Below are 23,911 nucleotides of genomic sequence, written 5' to 3' on the forward strand. Positions count from 1 at the left end.
TTCAACTCGTCATCGCTAGATTGCTTCCGGCGGCATCTAACGTAATGAACGAAGAGAAAAAAGAGATATAGAAAAGCTACGAGCACATTTGGGAAATATACGTGATGAAGAAGATCGGATCGTCGCGCATTGTACGTTATTATCAGACGTTGAATAGCTCCGGGTAAACTCGCTTCCGTGTTCTATCGAAGATCAGTTTGTGAAACTTTAACGTGTTTATTCCGTATGTTAGAACGGATCACACAGATTGTCGTAACGTGGAAAATGAGAAGAGCGACTCCCCGAGGACTCGCCGTGCGTATACTTTTGCTCATCGTCAATCATAGTTAACTGTGTTCATCAATCTTTAGTTCTCTTCATGGTGGCTCTTTATGGTTTTATGGTCTTGTTTTAGATGGGCGAAGAAAATGATAGCTTTCTCTCGGTATTTTGGAAAAATAAATTGAAGAGACTGTTGCTACGGTAATAGTTAAGTTAAAAAGAGTTAAGTTAATATATAAGCGAGCATTCAATTATATATAACGTAAATTTTTGGATGTACGCGTACCAGTGTTCTTTCCATTCGATTAGAAACATTCCTTGGAAGGGAACAATGCGGATATTTGCTAACTGAGATGCAAATTCGATCTAGAAACGTTTGCCGACAAGTATTTAGGGATTCTGTAGAGGCATCAGCACCGGGACCCTTAGCTATTCAAGTCGTAACCCTTCCCCATTTAGGGTTAATTATGTCATTGTGATTGATCTGTTTGCACAATTCACGTGTGTTACGCTGCGCTGAGATTTAATGGTACTTTGAATATAATCGAGCGTATTATATTGCAAATACTAATATCATTATACTATTTCAATATACTGTAATGTTCGTATTCTCGTACCAATAAATTGTTGTTGCTTTATAATAAAATTAATTCTTTCTTCCTCTCTCTCTCTCTCTCTCTCTCTATCTCTCTCTATCTCTTTCTATACAAAGGATATACGAAATATTTAATAAAGTGAATTAACGCGACAAGTTTCATAACCATATGTTGCAAACTGCGACAGGAATGTCGAAGTTTCATGAAATAAACATTCCGTTCATAGCTGAAGTTCGGAGCACGATCATTAATATCGCTTCCTATTACCATGATTCGGACTATCGTCATTACCAAGGCGAAAGCATTCGCCCATTTTGCGAGGATATTGATTAGATTGCTTGATACTGCACGTCGGTTAATAAAAATTTATAGATTATGATTATTATTATTAAGAAAAATATGCAGGCAATGCATTCCTCGAGTACTTCAACAATTGCATTCTTATCGTCAAGATTTCTATTCCTATGACATTCCTTGACAATTCGATCGCAATTTTTTAAATAGGAATGGGCAAGATTTAACGCTGCGTGCATCGTGCGTGTCGTACGCGAAAAATGAAAACGTAATGTTCGGAAATGACCAGAACGAAAGTCGCAGGCAAATCGCAAGAGCGAAGGGCCGACCTGCTCCCCGCGGGGCAAATTTCCGATTTATTCAAGCTCGCTCCCGAATACTTGGGAGCCCATAAAGAGAATGAATGGGATTGTGGCGGTCGCCGCAATGCTCAGGGCTGCTTTAGGGGTTCATGAAATACGCGCTTGTCGCCCTGTTTCTCTCTCTCTCCTCATCATTCATTTTCTCTCTCTCTATCCCTTTCCTTCTCTTCTCATCTTTCACTTTCTCTCTCTCTCTCTCGGATCTCTTCCCTGTTCCTTCCTACCCTCCTACTCACGCTGTCGCACTCGGCTCCCCCTTTTCGCTTGTCCCCCATTGCGCTCTTTACCCCCTCCTGTCTCTTCGCGAATCGAAACTCCTCTCTGCAGGGTGGCCAGCGATATTACCATGAATTTACATAGCCTCGCTTCGAACTCCGAACATATTGCGTCGCTTTGATTTATGCGAAACATTTGCTAAATATTCCGGCTTAATCTCGGCCACGCGAAATGCCCTTCGCGGGAGAACGCGAACTTGCGCTCGTTCGCGTGTAACGAAGGGTAAACGAGGTGTTTCCTCTGAAACGCGGTAAACAGAAGGAACGCGATAGGGGTACTTTATAAACGTCAAATCGCGGAGGAGAGCTCGACGGGGAGAGCTTTGCGACCACCTTGCTCAATAACAAGCATGTTGGAAAATTCACGCGCCGTCGAAGATTTACGGGAAAACAAATCATTTCGGGAGACACCGGGGATCGCGGGGAAATCTATTTCGGCGAACTTTAAGGATTACGCTTCTTGTGATTTATGGTCGTATCGGCTAGGTGCGTACGAACCACGCATCACATTTTGATACGAGATTCATGAATAACTCATAGGCTCGATGGAATAAAAGTTGTATCGAGTTAAAAAGAAACTCTCCTCTATCAAGTTAACATTCACACCGTTGGTTGAAATTTGCAAATTTAATATAGAAATACGCAGGATGATAATATCGACGATGTACGGAAGAAGCTTGAGAGAATGAAACGGTGAAACATGATCCTCGGCTTCAGACATTGGCGGTTTTCTCGAATGCACCTTACTGAGTCGGCCTAGTTCGCATTTGGCTTCCTCATGACGATAGATATACGACTGCAGTTCAGTCAGGTGTTCGCCCTGAAGCCGGCAAAGTACGTAAAATTAAACCGCTCAGCTTCTTCAATTACACGACTTAACGGAAACGACGATCGAGTGACAGTCCATTTTACAAATACAATCGCTTTGAATTACCCATCGGCGATCGTATCATTCCGGCTGATTACAGGTCTTTGCAGCCCTTACAGAACTGTTCGTCATTCTTGATCAATCATCGAATTGACAAGAATGATAAGCAGTTCTGTAACACGGAGAAATTTTCGGAAGAAAAAATTACTCTCTACAATCGTATCGTACAAAAAAGTAACTCGCCAGTTAATCTCGCAATACTACGAATCGATTTTTCTATCCAGCGTTGCTTCCTCTCCGCTAGTAAGTCTCGGCTGCATCATTTCTCGATACGTGGCTATTTCCGCTTTTCCGCGAATCGGTCGTTCCTCATCCCATCTCCGTTGTCCTCCGACCGTCCGTATCTCTTCTCTTTTTTTTTTTGTTTCGATTCCCACTTCACATATTCATACGGCGCTCTCTTTTCTCGCAATAAATGCCGACCATTTGCATGTAGGGAGCAAAATTCCCTTCGCAGGGGCGAGTGCCGCGCGTTCCCGGGCTCCACCATCGCCTCCTTCCCCTCCAGCGCGATAAGCCGTCGCTAGGGATCCGCGATTGTCTCCATTTATATGCGTGTACAGACGTAGGTGGTAGGTCGAGCACTCCCGGTTCTCATACGTCGTACCGGGTGGAACGAGAATATCCACGCATCGATAGATCGATCCTCCGGCAGACAGTAAATATCGCTGATGAGCTGGTCCGATCCAGTCAGCGTCGACAGGGATTTGAAAACGCGTAGGAGGTTCGGGGTGCTTACCCTGCGATTTGTCGAGTGGTAGAAATTTCTCCGTTCGCTCTCAATCCCCTATCTCCCCGTGGATTTTTATCCGCTCTGGTCGTTCTTTACTTTTTTCTCAGCAACATTTTCTTTACTTCTTTTCTCAGCAACATTTCCCGTCCTTAGTTGAAGGCGACGCGTGCTTCGGTAACGTCGAGGGTAACTAGCGAGAGTAACAACTGGCTCGCTCAGTCGAATCCCGAGGATTCAAATGAAGATAATTTGTTTCTATCCATTAGGGACACCGGGTATTATAAGTATATAATGATTTAATATTATATTACGTTATAATAAAATGTATATTCAACATCAGTTATATAATACAAAGATTAAGATCCTTTATGTAGCAACTAAAAATAAGGGATAAAAATAAAAGATAAAAAATCGTCTCTTGTATTATATAACCCTGTAATGTGAATTCAAAGAGCGTGGATAAAGTTTTTCAGTTACCAGAGTTTACATCATTCGATGAAAGTTATTTTTTACAACTTTGAAACTCTATTAAGGGTAGGGACGCGAAGGACGATGAAAGTTCGAGAGAGAAATCTCTCATCGAACGAGGCAGTTAATGGAAAATGATAATGAGCGAGCGCGATATATACCATTTCTTTCGTTTATGCTTGCAGGTATCGCTCTGCGACGATTACAGTTTACCCGTCGATTTTGTAAACAAGAGACGTCCTGCCAGCGCGGCGGCTGCAACCTCCACAGTGCAATGGGCACTGCCAAGTCCGACTGTAGAGAATGTAAGTGCTGATTAAATAATTTAATATTTCTCAAGAGACATTTAAATATTCTGTTACATTAAAGCCAACACTAGTTTACTCATTTTCTTAAACATAAGATATTCACGAAGATACTTTGGCTACAGGAAAAAAATTTCACGCTAATCAAATTTAATTTGTTTATTGCAACCCCTATCATTTTATTATGATGTTTTATGCGATATACATAATACAATTGTGGGACAATGGCGTATATGGCACAATTGAGGAGATTAAATAGCAACAATGTATAACTTTTATATAACTTTAATGCTTTTACGCAATGCGGCGTTATTATATTGCGGTGATTATGGAACTTTATTCACCGCAATCGCGCGTTTATCCGCATTCACAGTTCAATGAATTCTACGTTAAGCAAACACACTGCCGTTATGCGTTCACGCGTCCCCATTGTCGCTCGTTTACAGTCCGAAAAAAAAAGTTTATCGATATTTTCTACTCACGACGTGCAGTGAATCAGAAAGGTTAGGGGTTAGTCTCGCAAAAAAATAAAATCCTTCAAATAATTTTTGCATATCTATACGAAATATTATATTATTCGTGAAAATATGATATTATATATATATATTTTACCGTTTATACTAATATTATTTATATTTTATTGTTTATACTATTATATATATTTTATTATGTATATTACATTATTATATATAATTATGCCAATCAAATTTAATTCATCAATATTACACTAAAAATTCGCAAAAAGTTGCAAAGATGTTTATATTGCATTTAAATATACAAGTTCTATAAATCAGTCATCGTGAATAGGCATCTTACGCATGCGATAACCATCGACCGTTTCATCTCGGCGCACACTATGTGTGAATGATGTCACTTCCTGTGACTGTGGCCCGAGTCGTTTTGTCGGCTAACGATAGTATTGATATTTTCGCAACGCGGGCAGCCGGGGAATCAGTCGAAGGGAGAGAAATATAATTACAGTGGTGACAAAATACCCTCCGGGTACGATGGCGCGGAGGACATCGCAGGGGCGTAGAAGAGGGTGAAAAGTGTCAGAGGGTATGCGAGAGGTGGGAACAACGAACGCAAACGGAACGACGAGAAGCGTCGGTGGCAGGGTGGTGAGACCGGTGACTTCCGGCGTTGCTTATAATTGCTCCGGCACTCAGTTTCTGGTGCCTGGGATTGCCTCGGGCATTCCACCTAAACACTTTGGCAGTGGATTTACAGCTCCGTCTTCCCGCGTTTTGCGGTTACCTCGAAAATACGCTCGAAATATCATACCTCGCTTTCAAACGATTTTCTCGCGAAGGAACTTGTGTTGCAACTAAAAGTGATTGCATTCAACAATTGCGCATTGCAATTAGTCTCTCTCTCTTTTTGGATAATTAACATTGTATTATTAATTATATTAGCATATATTTTTGTATTAATTCTTGATTATTTTCTCAGTAATTAATAAATATTGTTTTAAAGAATATCTCTAACAATAAGTAATTGTATAAGCAATTGTTAGATATGTAATATATAATTTTATATATATATCTTTAATTAAATTTTTTTCTTTCTTCTAGATAAATTTAGCTTAAGCGAAACTTTAAGATCATTTTTGATAGAACTCGATTTAAAATGATCAAAATCAGTTTCCTGCTGCTTGAATTCTGCCAAACCTTTTTTAGAAGGTATTAAATCAAGATTTTTATATAAAGATATTCTTTAAAACAAATTTTATACGTATGCTATGTTTTATTTTACGTATTTTTGTTTTTCCCCTCTTTCACATTTGATATGTAAATTTGTAAAAAATTTAATTTATTATCAACTCGACGCCTGATTATTATACAAATAAACGGAAATGTGTGTGGCTGGGCCGCGCGAGAAGTTCATAAAGGAAAGAAGAAGAAACGTTGTTTCGAGCGAGGGGACGACACCTGAGTGTGCCGAACAAAAGTTTCCTGCGCCTCGTTGTCACCGACAACCTCCCCGCGGAAAGTCCGCGAGCGTCGCGAAGGGGAAGTGTGACAAAGACAGAGAGTGGTTGCCACTTGACTCGAGAGGGTGAATCGTTATGAGTTCCGCCCGTAAGCCCTACTTAATACTTTAGCGCTTTATTTTATGCGTGAGATCGGGCACTGGTGTGTCGCTCGCATTTATCACTATAACAAAGAGCTCTAGTACGAGCAACTTTTCGTAGATGCGCTTTGTACGAAACTTTATATGAAACTACCGTTTTATTCATCGATTTGTAAGACTTTGTCCGCCATTCGCGACACTCTCGATCACATTTTATTTATTAGAAGCTCGATTTATTTGGTCGGTAAATTTAGCGCAACGAGCATCGGCGGAATGCCAAAAGGAATTCGTTGCTATTTGTACTAGGTCGACTTTACCGGAGCGGCGATTAACTTACGACGAGTGAAATTACATTGAAAAGTGGGAGTAATTAATTCCCGACTGATGCAGAGGGAAGCGTCTAACTGTGACCCTTAGAATTCCGGAAAAAAAAATTGATTCCGCACGAGAGGGAAAGAGAAAGCTATGTCTTTTGTGTCGATATTTCTCTGAGAGTGAAAGTGATTGATATTCCCGTGCTACTAAAAAGCACTTTTGCACGTGCGCCTTATCTTACCGCTTATTTTTCTTGCAACTCTATTTTATTTAACGTCCTATCTGCATAATGTGTCCTTAAATTATCTCGAATATTATGGAAATACTGCTTTGTTTCTCTTAAAATTAAGAGCGATCGACATCATAGATGCGACATTTTCTTCGAAAGTGCTATTCTGTGTAACGGCGTTATTTATGTTATGAACTGTAGCTATTAATATAGTTTGACGTTTTACAAGACCGCACTGAACATTAATATCTGTATCACGCAATGGAATTTCTTGATACATAATTTTTAAAATATGACGAGTCTTATTTTTTGCAATAATTAAGTTTTCTAAAATGATATAAAGAATAAATATTTATCTATTTTTAATATGCTTTTTTAAAATGCGATATTAAGATATGCATACAGACGTAAAAGTTATGCAAACTTAACTCGTAAAATACAGTAAAATCGAACGGTTGGGCCATCTGATAATTACACCCAATTATAACGCGTTGACCAAACAATCAGATTAAAGCCCTCGATAAATCGAGCGGCATTAACGACCAAATATGATCGGGTGTGACTCGTACCGTTTGCACATTTAACATTACTATGTTCAAGAGATGACCTTTTAAGAATAATCAAACAATACGCACACAGAGAGGACTTTGAACATTTTGAAACACCTTGTATATTTATTATTTGTTATCGTCTCTCTCACCGTCGCGCAGCTTTGCGAATTTACTTTACCCGCTTAACGAGGCATCGCTATAAATCCACACATTTTCATTCGCCGAATTAAACGGCAATTCGTCGCCGATATTGCCGATATAATCCCGCGTAATCGTTTTCGCAACCATCGGCGCGGGATTTACTGGCGGACGTGTGTTGCGAAAAGTCGACTCGGCCCGTCTGTCATCAGATTTGCGACAATCGATCAAGCGATCTTCAATCGCGCCTGCAACTCGTCCCCGTAATTTCCGTATAAATGTATAAACGTGTCCGCAAAATTTATTCGTTCCACGAAGGAGAAATCGCGCGATGGGAGAGAGGAGAGGCGGGCCGGTAGATAAGATGGTTGGAAGCAATCGACTTCGTCTTCGAAACAGCCCCTGGAGGCACAGCGCCCAACTTTGGCAGGAGAATTCCAATTTTGGGCGTCTTTCAATTTAAGGCTACTTACTTGTCTTCCCCACTGTCGCCTTCTCGTCCGTCGTGCATCGCTGAGATGTCTGCTCGTTTCGCGTTACCGAGTTTTCTTCCTCTCTATTTTTTTCCGCTACGATCCGCTACGATACAACGTTGAATGTGAGATCGAAAAGGAGGAAAGGCACTTTTATTTCTTTTCTTTGTCTAGAGTATCGAAGAGTTCCGTTTTCTCCTCATACGGTGCTATTTGCTATTTGAACTAAAGAGAGATCATTTATTATTTTTATTATCATTATTATCGTTAATATGTATTATCGATAATAACCCTTCCAGAAAAGAAATTGTGCGTTACTACGCCGAGAAAACACGTGCCTCTAAATTAACATTGTTACGGCAACCAGACCAATAACGCATGTACGTTTATTCAGTCGTTACGAGTGGTATATCAAGTGGAAGAGCAAGAATTGCGTCATTTAATGAAAGCGCTAGATCGATCACGATTTTATACGAAAATACACGTGCCGAATGTGCACCTCGGCTGGTAACGGAAGGAAATAATTTGTACTCTGTTTGCAGGCGGAAGTCGAGATTGTGGAACAATACAGCGACCCTAGAGACAGCAAGAGTAAAGCGTACGTCGAGCCGGGAGCGGAGTCGTCCCTGCCGACGATTTACAGCAAAGCAAATCGCAACTACTGTCAACCTTACACAGGTAAATCTATCCTCTAAGTCGACATCGGACATAATAATACAAGGATATAATTCTAGCTAACAAGCTACAACAGTTATTATGCGTTGGATGAAACATAGAATAGTTCTTTTTGTTTTAAAAAACAAAAAGATATAAGAAATATGTAAAAAAAAGCACATATTTTAAATTTTACAGTGTTCATAAATCTCTGAAGAAAATGCAATTAATGTCTTATAATTATATTTTCATCAATTTATGGTAGTTATTTTGTTCAACAGCATTAATTAATTAATATAATATTAATTAATAATAATTAATACTAATTGACATATAAAAATAATGACGATATTTGAAGCACAAATCGTATAATTTCGCAGCGTTTAATAAGGCGAAATTTATGATATTACATCGATTGATTATTGATGGTATGCGATAAGTTTCGGAATAATGCAGTTAAGCGGAAATTCTCATGCCAAGCCGCAAATTAATGTGGCGAGCCCCCGGTGTTATCCGCCGATACTACGACGTACGAATTATCGAGGTAACAACTCAGTTAGCGCCGGTTAAGAGAGGGAGAAGAGCCCCTCGATAATTGAACGGTACGCACAGGTTGGTCGCGAGTGGCTAACGGATTAATCGACGAGATCGGGCGAAATGGGGGATCATCTCTTTTTCGCGGTGGATGATACTCATCGATTCGGGAGATTGCCATAAATCGCTGGGCGGATCCGCACGGATTAGAATCTATCGTCCTTCCCTGGTCTGAGTATCGAGTGAGATCTAGAGATACTGACATCGAAGTTGCGAATTAAATTCCTCCTTGCAAAGGAATGCAGCGGCTCGTGATTAACCCTACACTTGGCTTGTCTCGAGTATACGATCCAAGAGAATCTGGACCTGGTTCGTGTGTGTGATCCACGTGGCGCGTCATCGTATATTCTGACATTCGAGTATGCAGATTGCCTTGTAATACTAGTCCCGAGTAAACACCGGCGGAATTTGCGTCCTTACCATATTCATGGGCTTTTAATTCGCGAGTCGTCATAGACGTAGCAAGGATCAAACGTGCAGATTTGCGCAAAGGTTTGTTTCTTTCCCTCGGTACGTTAGAGGCATCATGCGATCTTATAACTCGTCCTTTTTCAGCTAATAATTTCAGCGTGATAACTTTATTAAATATATAGCGCGTTATTACATTCTTTTACAGCTATCAAACAAAGGAGAACAATTCGCTTAACTTCCTTTGTCACGAAATATTCGCCCTACACATCGCATCTTTCGCCGACTCGCGCCGAAATCTCCGCAGCCAAGCTTTCGGCAGAGACATTATGAGATTAAAAAGTAAATTGTCGTCCGCGCGCCGTTCGAGGAATGCCGTTCCTTTCGCGAGAATTGAATCAGCAGTCGCGTCGATGCTCGAAGGGGGATGAGTATAAGAGACGCGCGAGGGTCGACCGAATGGAATTTTCAGACTGGCCGCTTTATAAAAGGGTACCGATGACGCTGAAACGTCGGGACGGCTAGCCGCCCTCTGTTAACTTCCGGCGATAGCCGCCGTCCCGCTGCTGTCTGTTACTACTGCGAGGCGCTCATTCGCTCGTTGGCACCAACTTTTCGGTCTCGCGGTGTCTGTCCCCGACGTCGCTTGCCATCGACACCACACATGGTGTTCCGCCCCCTTCCCCCCTCCTCTTAATATGTCGTGTGATATTTAATTAAACTTCCCATCCCTATCCTCGTCGCTGAACCACCCGCTGTACCGACCGCCCATTCTCTCTCATTCCGCTTTCATAGTTCGCAAAGTTTCAAGGGGTATTTCAATCCTCCCTCCCGCATTTCCCAGCGCCGTTCCACTTATTAACCGTGTTTCAACCAGGCAGGCCTCTCGACAGATTTTTTTCGTCCTCTTCCAAAGTACGCGCTTTGCTATGCATTAAATTAAAATGTACGGCCGATTATCGTTAGAAAAATCTCGCCGGATAGAATTGCAAGTTTTTAAACAGCATTTCAAGTTATGTTAAATCGTTAGAAATATAAATTTAAACTCAGTAAATCACAAAATGCTCTGTTTCCTTACTCGATATTTATTAAATTTTATTGAAGTGTATTATAGCCATACCACACAATTTTAATCATGTTTAATATCGCACGAGTGTTACTGTTACTGAAAGAATTTTCGGGCTTCTCGTTTGTTCGTGCAACCCCTCTTCAAAGTTACCCTCATTTCAATTACTGGTACCAGGTGACTTGTAGCTCGTTCCGCGTCCCCGAGCAGTTAACGCCCGTGCGGGTTCATCGTATGCAAATGTCAAGCCGTCGGTTTGTCCTTCGTCCGAGCGGGAGAAGGCGGGTCCAGCGTTCATCAAACATTGGTCAGAAACTGTCAGTGTAGTTGTTAGCGCGAATTTATACGCATCCAACAAAGCGCCGGGTTAGAGCCGAAGGCTTTTCAATGTAACACCGTCCGATTCAACTGTCCGATTGAGAACGATAAATGCATATTCATAATAGCTAAATACTTTCGAGAATATCCGATGTCTATATCATTCATGAAACTCAGCTTTGCACGTATAAATGGGCCGAAAGAGGTTTGTTTGATCGCCATGAAGATAAATAGTCAATAAAACCCTTCTCTCTCCTTGTGCCTCCGACCTGCCATCCTCGATTATTCCTTCTTGCTCTCTTTCCTTCTCTGTCTTCTTCTCTTCCTATCGTCATTTCCCCTTCCGTCATACTCCGGAATACGCCGCGCTCCATCCCTCACTTTCTCGCGTCGTAAACTAGATCATTTACAAACTGTCAACGACATGGTTCCAACTCATCCGATGGCAAGTACGTGTGCTTGGATCTCGAGGCGAGATCTTAATCCCCCCCGCAATTTCGCAAGTTGAATTCAGGCACCGCCATGGACGAAATGGAAAGCTTTTCTTTATATATATTTGTTGATATCAACATAGTTAAATTGACATCAAAGCTTTTGACTTTACTGCACAGATTTCATTAGCAATCATTTATGAAAGCTTTGTAAAAGCATGTTATTAAGTTTCGTAGGCATGTTAAGGCGAGTTCCGAAACTGTCCGATTCACTGCATTCTATTATCGTTAACAATACATAAATGAATTAGTGTCGTAATCCTATCATTTCGTTTTGTTTACCGTAAAACCAAGTTTCTATAGATTGGCGACTGTTTTAGCTTTCCCTCTGGCAATCGGCTTTTTCAAATTTCGACTTTTATGTTGAAAGTAGTTTAAATAAAAAGTAATTGGCTAGATTTGAAATGAATAATGTTTTTCTTCTGTTTTCGTACAGAAAAAATGCATCATTTATAAAAACTCTTTTTGTATATCACAAAATGAGTGGGTAATATTGTAACATTGCAAGTCAATTTAATATAAAACTTTTAGATAACATTCTAGATTTGTCGCTTGATACTCGCTGCAGACTCTCGCAGGGCAAAGGTCGCTACTAAGCTACGAAGCGAACCCTTCGTCGTGAGGGAGCCCTTGAATTCATTTCATGGGCAATTGCAATTAGCATTTATGTTGCGATTTGCATATCATTGCGAGACAATTTCGCGCGCGCTTAGCCTAATCTCTGTGTCAGATGCTCTCCCGCGCAAGAAGCGTTCATAGTTGCTGAAGATCGCTTATCTGACCGTATAAATTACCAAAATTTCTAGTGAATTCGTGACTTCTGAGGTAATTCTCTTAACGAGAAATATATAATACTTACATAAGCAGAATTTATAAATATTTAAAATTGATATTTTATATACATATAACAAAAGATTACGAGAGATTATTTTTTTTTTGTAAATTTTAGATTTTTAATTCGAATATTTTCGTAGGAATTAAATATTAAATAAAATGTTTGTAAAAATAAAATAAAATTTCCATAAATGTAAAATGGAAATATAAATCCTGAAATTACATACGATGTTAAAATAAAAACTCGGATTTCTCGTTAACTTGGCGATTCGGCGCGCGATGAGCAGCGCAACGTAAGATTAAATTCGAAAGCAAAAGTAAACTCGCGACACACGGTTAATTCGAAGAGTCCATAAAGGGTGCAGGGATAAAGGCACAATCGGACGAACACTTGAAATCAGCGGCCAGATTTCGGACACGTTCGAAAATCCTCTTGGTTTACCTATGTCGGATTGCGTCCCTTTCCGCCGCAAACGATCATGCCCACGTGTGACCATCGATTTCAATTGCGCAATGTCTACCGATAGGGAAGTAGCGAATAATCCACACGTCGTTCCCCTCTCTCTCTCTCTCCCACGAGTGACAGCTTTGAGCTGCACCGTTGCGCATTCCCTTTTTGCTGCCGCAAAACCTTTTCCAATGGTTTCAAACATTGATTTTATTGCCAATAAAATCAATTGAAGTTAACGATGCATTTACATAGTCGCCTTTAACGAGAAGCGAAATCACTGTCGAGGATCTGCCGAAGCGTAATGGGATTTAGGGTTGCGCGTTTTTTGCGTGTTCTACTCGTCGGATGAATTCGCGATTCGTATCACTGTACCCGATGTGTTCCAGAATCATTGATATTTCCAGAACGACCTTTCGCGCGCGATCAATTTAAAATAAATTTTAATTTAGACCGGACGAGATCTCGGAATTATTACTCAATACATGAAATCATCGAAAAATAAATAGTTTTCATGACGGGAACAAAAAGATCTTCTCTCGATTTAGCGCTGTTAGTTTTATCAATATGCTACCTCAGCCTTTTATACGAAACAGTAATCAAAGGAAATCGCATTAGAGCAGTATTCTAAAAGATCTACGTACCCTCGTAATCAGTCGCTGTTTCAATCATCTCGACTATGCGTACATGTTCGTGTAGCCCAGAATTTCTAAAGAAGAGACGGATTCCTTTCAAAGTGGTCCGCCTACCTTTTCCTTCCACGTTTCCCTCTCTTTGTAGTGACAGACGGTAATCGTTGCTGTGATCCTGATAACTTTGGCTTGTTAGTAGCTTCTTTTACTTCGGAAAGATGACAAGGCGTAATAAAAGGGACTCGAGGAAGATGTACTTCTACAAAGAGATACCAACGTTAGAATCGCTGCAAATGATCTTTGCTTTAATTCACATATTACATTTAAAAATGCGAAATTATAGACGAAATTAATTGATCAATTTGAATTAGTCATACAGACAAGAATGATATTATGATATTTATAAGTTTGATTCTTTTTTTCTTATTTGGTAATCTTCAAGTGCATTATGTTCATTTTTCTGTAACTAAACGTTATCCTTCTACGACCTTCGACGCAGCTGACATATTTTGCACGAAAATACTTTGGCCAATCTTGCGATCGTAACTGTGAATCTTGGCGCGACCAAGCCAATAACCAAGATTGCCTTTCGTTTCATCGTTGCTCGGCTCGGCCCGTAATCTTCAAACTACTTTGTAAGACGCTCTGAAAGCGGCCAGCAAATATTGTTCAGCAAGATCAGGCAATTGCACGACCGTTCTTATACTCCTCCCTTATCTCTCTTTTTCTTCGTAGAAGACGATACAATCCCGCAATCCATATATTCCGCGAACCCATCATTGTCACGTCGGTCATGTTACGAGGACAATATCTAATAAAAAGCAGAGTGAAGTAGCTCCGAGCTTGTGTCGCCGTCCGCTTCTTTATATAAAGCTTTCCCCGAAATCTCGCTCGCCCTCGAAATTTTGCCAGCCGTCAATTGCAGAGGAAACGAAAAATAGTGTAAATTGTGTCGTGACCATCACAGTCTAGATAAAGTCGCGTGTTCCGGAATATATAACCGAGTCCAAGACAGAATATGCTGGGATAGTCCTGGAAATTCGTGTTATCAACATATAATATTCTCTTAGAATGACACTGTTTTTTTCCAAACTATAGAGACCTATGGTATATAATGTTTGTAAAATGTTTTACATATTAATTAATATTATTGTAAAAAAAAGCAATCTGTTTAATGATGTAAAATTTTTTATAAATTCGAAAGCTTCAGAGACTTGATTGATGAATGATAATCATGGAATCAAATCAAGCTTATATTATCCGTTCAATTATTTCCAACTAATTTGGTCGATAGCGGTGCCATGCGAGCCATGTGTTGTAGGTTCATAAATGATTTCCGATAGTAGGTTGTTAGGAATCACGTTCCACGATCTTGGTGGAGTGTTTCTAATCGAAAGTTGATTGCAATATCATAACATCGTTATCCGCTGACGTTAATCGATGCAGATAATTTTTGGCATTGCGCGCGTGTTTTTTTTGTATCCTTGTAGATAATTTACACATGATCCCAATACAATATATGTAGTTCTGAGATAGATCGTTTCGGACGTTCATCTGCGTTATCTGCAGACCCATGTAAACAGGATGCATGCGACAGCGTTTCGTGTTATCTGTAGTGATTGCTAGGCGAGGGTTGTCGCTCACCGGCAGTAATAGATTCATTAGGGTAGGCACCACTGTACCACCCCAGCGCAGCGTATCGTCGCCCCCAACTCCGTATACGCGTACCCTCTTTCATTTTCTGTCACTCGATCACTCATTCGCATGTAGTATCCGTTACTGACTCATCTACTCGTCCGATCGTACTGTTATGTAATTAGCTATTTATAGCTCCATACCAGCATGTTTTATATTGTATTATTGTCTTTATTTAGTTTACATAGAATTTAATTATTTTCTTTTATGTAATACAATAATTCGATAAAATAATATTTGTAAAAAAATATATCAATTTCAAGACAATATTCATTCTATAATGTTATACAGATATGTATCTTATTCGTCAACTGAAGATAGAATAACTGAACTAAGCTTTCTTTCTATTACATAAATCTTTTTTACTCACAAATTTAAAATATTCATTCGCGTCACACGCGAATGGACGTGTACGTTTTTCAAATGTAACCCACTTCAATTTAATCGAACTGATCGATTATCAATTTTTTAACTCCTGTTCTCCCTTTCGAATAGTCGACAGATATCTGGCAAATCTGATTATTCATCGGTAATCAATATCGCTGCGATTTGGCGACATGCCAACGTACAGCATTCCTTTATATATATGTTTACGTGCGTGTATTCGATAAGTAATCATAGTATCGATTGCAATTTTTTTTGCTTGCAAGCGAGTAATCGAATTTGATGAGAGATCAATGTTTATCGATCCACAGATTAATTTTGAGCAGAAGTAATTATTTTCCGTGTTTTCGCACAACATAAAAAAAAAAAATAAGAAATCTCATTTGACATCTTAAGATGAAGATACGGAGATACGGAGATATTTTTGCTCGATTTACATTTTTCATTTTGAAATTGCTTCAAATATTGAAATGGAGTAGGCAAAGATCGTTTCCTTGCTTATTGCAATATTTTAATATATTTGTTCTCTCGGAGCTTTAATCCTACATCTTTTCCGAGTTGTATGAACGAAACAGATGCAAATACATATTCATGTTTTTCTTCGATCTCACTTCCACGGGAAGTCTTCTTCATTTTGTTTTTTGTTTCCGAGGAATCGTGTTCCCCTCGTCATACTATCTCTGATATAATTTTATCGTGATATTACACCAAAATCGCTCGGATAAAGCAATATTGCGTTTTCTCGTTAGTATCTCTTTTTCAGACAGCAACACTCGGATGTCGTATCTTTATTATTAATTTTAGTAGATCGCAATCGCGCCCGCTTATTTCCTACATAACGCCGCATTTTCTTAAATGTTTAAAAGTTTAACGATGAAAAATTTTAAAGTTTTATCGAACAATGTCGGAAAAGTAGCTGCAGATGAAAAGAAAGAAAGTAATAGATCTTCGCTCCCGTTTTATATTCCTGCGGCGAGGGTGGGTCATCAGTCGCCTCCCGCGATTCTACTCCTTTGTGAAAGTTTGAATACGTAGACAACGTCTGGTTTCGCAAGGACCATTTCTTCCGCAGCCTCGGTATTCGGAGTTTCTTCGTCGTTTGTCACTCGCTGACAAGAATATGCCGCGAATTCAGAGAAGAAGGCGAAAAGAGAAATCGCGAATTCGTCCCCGGATTCGCGTCGCCGGGCGAGCCATGCGATAATTTCCCGGATTCATTGTCCAGGAATTAATTTCTCGTTTCGCGCTACGCGAATTCCCCAGCGTCGCTCCTTTGTATTTGACCATGGAGAATGAAGTTTAAGCCCCCACGCGATAGGCAAATGCGCTGGAAATTGAGGATATTCTGCCGCGTGTGATCAATTCCGTACTGATTTTATCTAACAGGCATCGTATGAGAATGTGCTTATTCTATTGAAATCGTAGGTTCTTTTTGAGTTATTCATATTCTTTTAATATATATATAACTTTATATAATTTGACAATTGTTTAGTTATTTGTACTTATTATATAATTTTACGTCGAAATGTGTCGATGAAGAAGACCAAACTCCAATTTATTAAGGCATAATTAATACGCCGTATATTCATGTCTAACAATTACAAAATATCTAGTGTACTGTAATAATGTAATATCTTTGATATAGATAATTATGCCACTGGGCGAGAAATTGTTAGCCAAGCCTTTGTTAATTCTGAACATATTAATAAAATATAACGCGTCAGATGGCAAGATAAATGCTCAAAGCGTAATATATGTATCATTAAGTAATTACATTGTGTACGCGCACATATGGTATAATAATTACTCGTATATTTTCCATGGAGATCGATCGAAAACAAATTACCCCGCGACAAAAGACTGTCCATTGCATTCCGAGCGGAATATCCGCATTCCGATATTGCGGGCCTTTGTGTCTGGTCGAACAGCGCTAGCTGGACGACGCGACGAACCAGAGCGATCTTCGATAATCATTTTTTTTTTTTTCCGTTCGGCAAGTTCGTTCATATATCCGCGACGGTCCCTGTCAGAAGCAGCAACCAACATGGTTTACGGCGCGCCACACTCTCGTCGCCCTCCCGAAGGGAGGGAACAAGGAAGGATTTCGGCGGGACCCTCTCTGGTCGAGCATAATGCGCCCATTATCTTCAGTCCTTTCGTCTATCCTGCGTGTGTACACTGCTTATATAATGTACCGGGTGTCGGCGTAATTTCGCGCCTACGTTTGTTCGATCTTTCCTTCTCCGTCTTCTTTGCTGCCGCGAATGGCCATGACACGATCGTAAAGCCTAAAGAGCCATTAGACGGTGCTCGAACGGGTCGACGAATACGAAGAGGACGAAAGGGGTGGTTTGTCGCGGGGATGGAGAAGGATAGAACACGTCAAGCAAGAAGACCAGGAACCATTACGGTAATATCCCACGGACGGAGGAAGTGATTTTTAAGGAGACGGGGCTGCCATTTCAAGGCAATTTTGCTTTTCCCGTGAGCTTTTTCGTTCTCTTTCTTCGACGACCCAAGTTTCTTCCCCTACAACAAAACGATTATGAAAATTTCGCATCGTTTTCGGACTTCTTGTCTTTGCAAAAGTGGGCTTTATATGGTTAGGACATCTTTTTACGCATAAATCTTCTGAATTCTGTGCTTACGGCTGATAAATTCCTGTCACGTGATAAGATTTGATCCTTTAAAGCCACGATATTTTCACATATAACGCGATCACTAAGAATTATTAGCATATTTATGTTAATCAGAAGTCTTACAATTATGCCGATGTTAATATTTTACGATTTCTTAATCACTTTTTTTAGATCCGTCAGCGTCTGGTTCATCCTGCGAGGACGACGAAGAGCTCGTTAGTGTCAGAAAACGGAAGAACAGCGTCTATGCTTCCTCCTCGACTCGCGCCCCGTCGGCGGATCGGGATACTTTAACGTCGACCGACGGCTTACTCGTTGACTGCGTCGCTTTGGTACATCTGACCGATCAATCCCCGACTGAATCTAACCAACCAGTGCGTCATCCGTCGCCATATTACTACGGCGATCTCTTCAAGGTACCGGAGCAACTATCCAAGTCGCAGCCGAACAAGTACCGGAAAAGCGTCAGTCTCGATGTACCGGGCGAGCGTTCGCGTACACCCGGTATACCGAAGAGGAACTCGGTAGCGGGTGATGGCGGCTCCTACTCGTCGCAACCACGGCATTATCAGCAACAACAGCAGCCGCCACCACCGCCGCTGCCACCGCCGCACTATCGGAGCCAGGATCTGGTGAGCCCCACATCGGGGAACGAGCATGCTGTCCCAGTCAGAGACGAGATCCTCTCGTCGTGTATCATCACCGAGTGGGATCACACCCTCATGCCACCTCATAGACTACTGAGCCATGATTTGCCCACCGCCGTTTGCACGTGCGTCGCATCGCCCGAGGAGGAGGAGGATGAGCTAGAACGACGGCAGCCGCAAGTGACGCGGCATCAGGTGCGCAAACTACGACGTACACGGAGGATAGATCCGCAGCCGATACTCGTCGAGGACGAGGACGACGTGGAGGGTGAGGACGAGGGGGAAGAGGAGGAGGAAGAGGACGCGGAGCTCGAGGACGAGGACGAGGAAGGAATGGCCAGGCAACGTCATCTCTACGAAACGGCCTTCGATTGCAAGGTCAATCGATCCGACGATGATCTCGACGATCTCGATCGCATAACCAATCATGCGGTACTGCACTCTCAGGTACGTATGCCTTCAAACTTTGAGCGATTATTAAAATATCTTGAATATTATATTTTTAAGTTTTATATTAAATTATGAATGCGTTTGTAAAATTTGTACTAAAAAATCCTTTTGCCGTTTGTTCAATTCTTTTTCCTATAAGCACCATATTGTTCGTAAAGCGTTCATCAAACTCGCTTTATTTGGCACATAATATAAGTGTAATCATATTTGTGAAAATCAAATTTAAACAACGCAGATACGGAGCGGCAGCGCCGCGCTTGCGAGCAGGACAAGTTCGTCGACGGACACGTCGAAACAGCAGCATGTGCAACCACTTCCTTATATCGGCCAGTCGCAACCAAGCAAGGACCATCGACGCAAAATTGTACTTCTCCGCCCAAAACCAATTCCGAGCCGCTTACAACAGCAGCAACAGCAGCAGCAGCAGCAGCAGCAATCAGACAATATATCTACTCTGTCCCAGGATATCGAGTCCCTCCAAATTAATTCGAGTGATGAAAAAACAGGATCGCCGAGATTACCGGCGCGCGATTATACGCCATCGCCACCATCGACTGCGCCTTTACCTGCGAAATTTCACGGGAATCGAGATCATTTGCTACTGAATATTCGCAGCGCGCCGAATCTTCCGTCACAGCCCGATCATCCTCGCTTAAAGGATATGCGATTACCGGTGAAGTCGTCGTTGCGCGCTAAGGACTCGCCACAAAGTAGCGAGGGCAGCATTCTCGAGATCAAAAGTCGACCGAAGACCTTTGTTCAGGACAACATCGACTCTTCGCAGGGTCGTCGATTCGACAAGGAACTTATTTTGGAGTTTAAAGATAGGCCCCGAGAAGAGCGGCAACGGCCGCGCAGTCTGATTCGCGAGAGCAGACCGATAATGGAGTTCAAAGGTAGGCCTCACGAAGCGGAGGGCGATCTCGTGCGACCAGCGCGACGAGATGCCGGTCTCTTGGAGTTCAAGCTACGCACATCGCGACGCCGGATCGGCTACTCCAGCACCGAGAGTATGGCGACCAGCAGTAGCGGCGGCAGCATGGAATCTATCAGAAGCAGTACTAGCGAGGGTAATCGGTCAACCAGTAGCTCCGACAGTCGACACAGCACTAGATCTTTGAGTTCCCACAGCTCGGATAGCGGCGGCAGTAACTGCTACCATCATCACCAACATCAATCGTCGCTTTCGGGCTTTCTGACCCATCACGCCACCAAGTTGCACATTCTCTCGCCAATCTCCGACAAATCGTCGCAAGAACCGGCCTCGGAGACTTCCGATAACAATCGCAATAATAATTCGCAAAAGGCCTCACCTGAGGAGAACGTCATCACGGAGAACAACGTCACCGCGGGTAATAACACGAACGCGGCCAATACAAACGCGGTCACGTCGCCCATGGACACATCCTTCAAGAAGCGGCGAACGCCGCAGAATAAAAATCTCATTAATCTGGCACTACAGTCGTCGTCGTCGGGCGACGCGGAGATCCAAGGATCAGACAGCGGTATTTCGATCGAGTCCCGCGCGGGTATCAAGTGCAAACCTTTTGGCTTCCACTTGTTGAAGCCGCAGCTAGACAATATCAATCTTGTCGACAACGAGCCGGAACTGTCGGACTTGCCCTTTGACATGCCAAAGCTTCGTAGAAGACGGTTGCTAATGCAACAGGATGCTACTACATCCGGAAGCGCGACCAGTGTAGATCTGAGGGATCTGCCCTTCGACATGCCGAAACTCAGAAAGCGCCTCAGATGTACTCAGAGTATTGAATCCAGCGCATCTCAGGCGTCGTCCAGCCTTTCGGTACGCGACGTCGAGCCACCCCCTTTATTTGGTGAGTTTTCACTGACTTGCGTATCATCACATTAAAACGAAAATTGTAGTAAATTTTCGTAAAATATATAAGTATAAATGATGATTATATTTTTATGTATTTTGAGTTATACATATATAAATACGACAGTAAGCATTCTTTCTCGAATGAATCAAATATTACATCAAAAATTTTTTTAACGATAATTAACGTAAATGGAAACCAACCTTCGGAGGAACGATCTGGGTTTACCTTTCTTCTTAATCGAGCGTCTAGCCATTAAAGCGATAAAAACGGTACTTTCAGCATCTCAAGGTAAACTATAAGTACTCATCAGGGCCGCAGGGGCTACCGTAATTTAATGCTGATCGTTGTGAACCTTCCAGACAACAGCTAACATCATTAAACCTCACTTAGCTGCTCTCAACGATTAAATGTTTACTACAAATACACGTCTTTTTGACAATCGTGTAATATCATCGTTTATATATTTATCTCTTAAAGAGAGATATATAACATTTATTGGTGCATTATATATTATTATATATTATATAATAATAATATACTTATATATACTGCACCGCATAATATGAACAACATAAAATGTAATTTAAATAAATATGTGACTAAATGACAAATCTATATTAAAATATGATAAGAAAATCGTTGTAATGAGATATATAATTAGATGCCATTTATAAGATGACTAAGCTATAATAGCTATAATTAGCGAACGAGCAGAAATTGCTAATGCAAAACAAGTGGTATCGAAGTAGCAAACAACGTTTAAATCGCATTAATAGTATGAGTTATATATACGATATCAATAATTTATTGCTAACGAGTGAATCTCGTTCGATGCGAGCCATGCAATGCACCGCGAAACGTTCGGAATTAGTCGGGTAATTAAGCCACCGCTGCCACATCGAGCACCCTCTCCGCGGTTATCCCCCGACGCTCTATCGTCCGTCCTGATGGGACTTTGAACGCGCGTCGTTTACCCTCCTAGTTCCCAAATTGCGAGAGCTCTAATGCAAGAGAGAGCTTCGAGAACGAGCTCTCGCGCCTACGGCCGAGAGTTGCGGGGCCGACCTGCAAGGGTAAATGTAGGGGAGGGTAAATGCTACAGTACACGAAGGTTAGGCTTAGGCTCACGTGCGCTGATGTATGGATCTGCTGGGTTGAGGCAGCGGAGAGAAGAGACACGATAATGTGGGCGACGGGGAGGTAGAGAGAGAAAGATGAGACAGAGAGAGAGAGAGAGAGAGAGAGAGAGAAAAGCAAGCAACTATTTTTATCGTCGGTCTCTCGAATGTCAATAACGGCACGAAATGGCCGGTAAATTCGTTTTGCTAAAAGTTATGGGTCCTTAGAAACTGTTCTTTTTTCTACCCGGGGAAAATATACGGCGCGTATACCGGCGACGAGTGATTCCCCGCATCGTAAGATACGCCGACGCGGATTTATTTAATCAATTACGGCCCCGGGCTTTAAAGCACGACTCGCTTTAGCGTCGCTGGCCGAGTGATTTAATGCGCGACGATTATCACTTTGCAAGCTTCGTCGTGCCGTTGATCACAGGACAAGTTATTATTAATTTTTCTTGAGATATTACGCAATCGCGAAAAAATATTGAAGATAATTTAAAAATTTGAAAAATATCTTAAATTAAATAAAATGCAAATTACATCGCATAAGGTAACTTGATCTCTCGTTTAATCAAATCTCTCCATTGCTCGTTTAACACAACGTACGTATATTTATCTGGCGAAATACGCTCGTCAGCGAAACGCAATGCGAATAAACGAATCGAGAATGAAACATATTCGATGAACGCATTCGATCCTGCTGATAAAAGCCCAGTCACGTCACTCAGTTACAACCGTTCTTTGAGCAACTATCACGTACATCGAAAATATGAATAAATAGCCGTCGCCTACACGAAGTTTAATCAACGCGCGAGCGAATACGTGAATGTGCGCAACGTACACGAATACGTGTTGAGCCGGTCGTTTCCGTTTACTAGATAACGAAAATGCAGTTGTCACACTGCATACTCGTATATCTATGTATATATGCCAACTATTTCAATCGCGATTGACCAAACATTTCACGCGATGATGCATTTTTCGTCGCTGAATGTACGAGAGACAATAAAAACTCTCCCGGAGTCCCCGGACATTTCTACGCAGAATGCTTTAATAACAACGATAAAAACTGTATATTCGCTTGCAAGGTGTAATCACAAAATGTTGCGCACATATGATACAAAACTTTATAAAAACTTGATGAATACGAAAGCATGCATGAATAAATCCGTGTAATTAAAATGTTATTTAATTGTAAATAAGATAATTCCGTGATACGTGTATACGTGTTATTGTATAAACGATGCAGAGCGCACGTACACATTCTCTCCTGCAATATATCCCGCATCTCTATTCAGCTGCGAGTGTGAGAGATCGAGATCTGTAATACTTTTTCCGGTTGATGGATGTCGACCGATTCGGATTCGTAAATTACATTTTGAAGAGGGAGCGGGGAAAACGGGGCGACGTGAGGCAATGAGATGTAGAGCGCGTTAGCACGTGATCAGAACCAGATTTCCTCACAGATACATTTTCTTTCCAGTTGTCGACAATCACTTTTTTGGAAGTCGAAGGCTCGTGGGAAGTGATCGATCGGTCTCTTCGCTTTCTATTATCGCGCGTAGATCGTCTTATTGGTTTGTCGATGCGAATAGCTTATCGATCACGATAAGACATCTTGATCGATGAAGCGATACAATTTTTAACTCATTTCTACACATATATATTTTTGTCTATTAATGTTATGA

The 23,911-nt window shown here is 41.4% G+C and overlaps 1 protein-coding gene across 2 annotated transcripts in view; it reads left to right on the plus strand.

The window, feature by feature from the left end:
• Positions 1-23,911, plus strand: part of Hwt (heavyweight) — a 115,113-nt gene that overhangs the window by 80,752 nt on the left and 10,450 nt on the right. For both annotated transcript variants that reach the window (XM_070305164.1, XM_070305165.1), the window contains 4 exons: positions 4,103-4,222; positions 8,544-8,679; positions 18,336-19,258; positions 19,497-21,096. In XM_070305164.1, coding sequence (XP_070161265.1) covers positions 4,103-4,222; positions 8,544-8,679; positions 18,336-19,258; positions 19,497-21,096 — 2,779 coding nt within the window. The remainder of the gene's footprint in view (positions 1-4,102; positions 4,223-8,543; positions 8,680-18,335; positions 19,259-19,496; positions 21,097-23,911) is intronic.

This window comes from Polyergus mexicanus, unplaced genomic scaffold, assembly GCF_030449975.1.
Source record: "Polyergus mexicanus isolate NDT 795.1 unplaced genomic scaffold, iyPolMexi1.0 SCAF_12, whole genome shotgun sequence".
Taxonomy (NCBI): domain Eukaryota; kingdom Metazoa; phylum Arthropoda; class Insecta; order Hymenoptera; family Formicidae; genus Polyergus; species Polyergus mexicanus.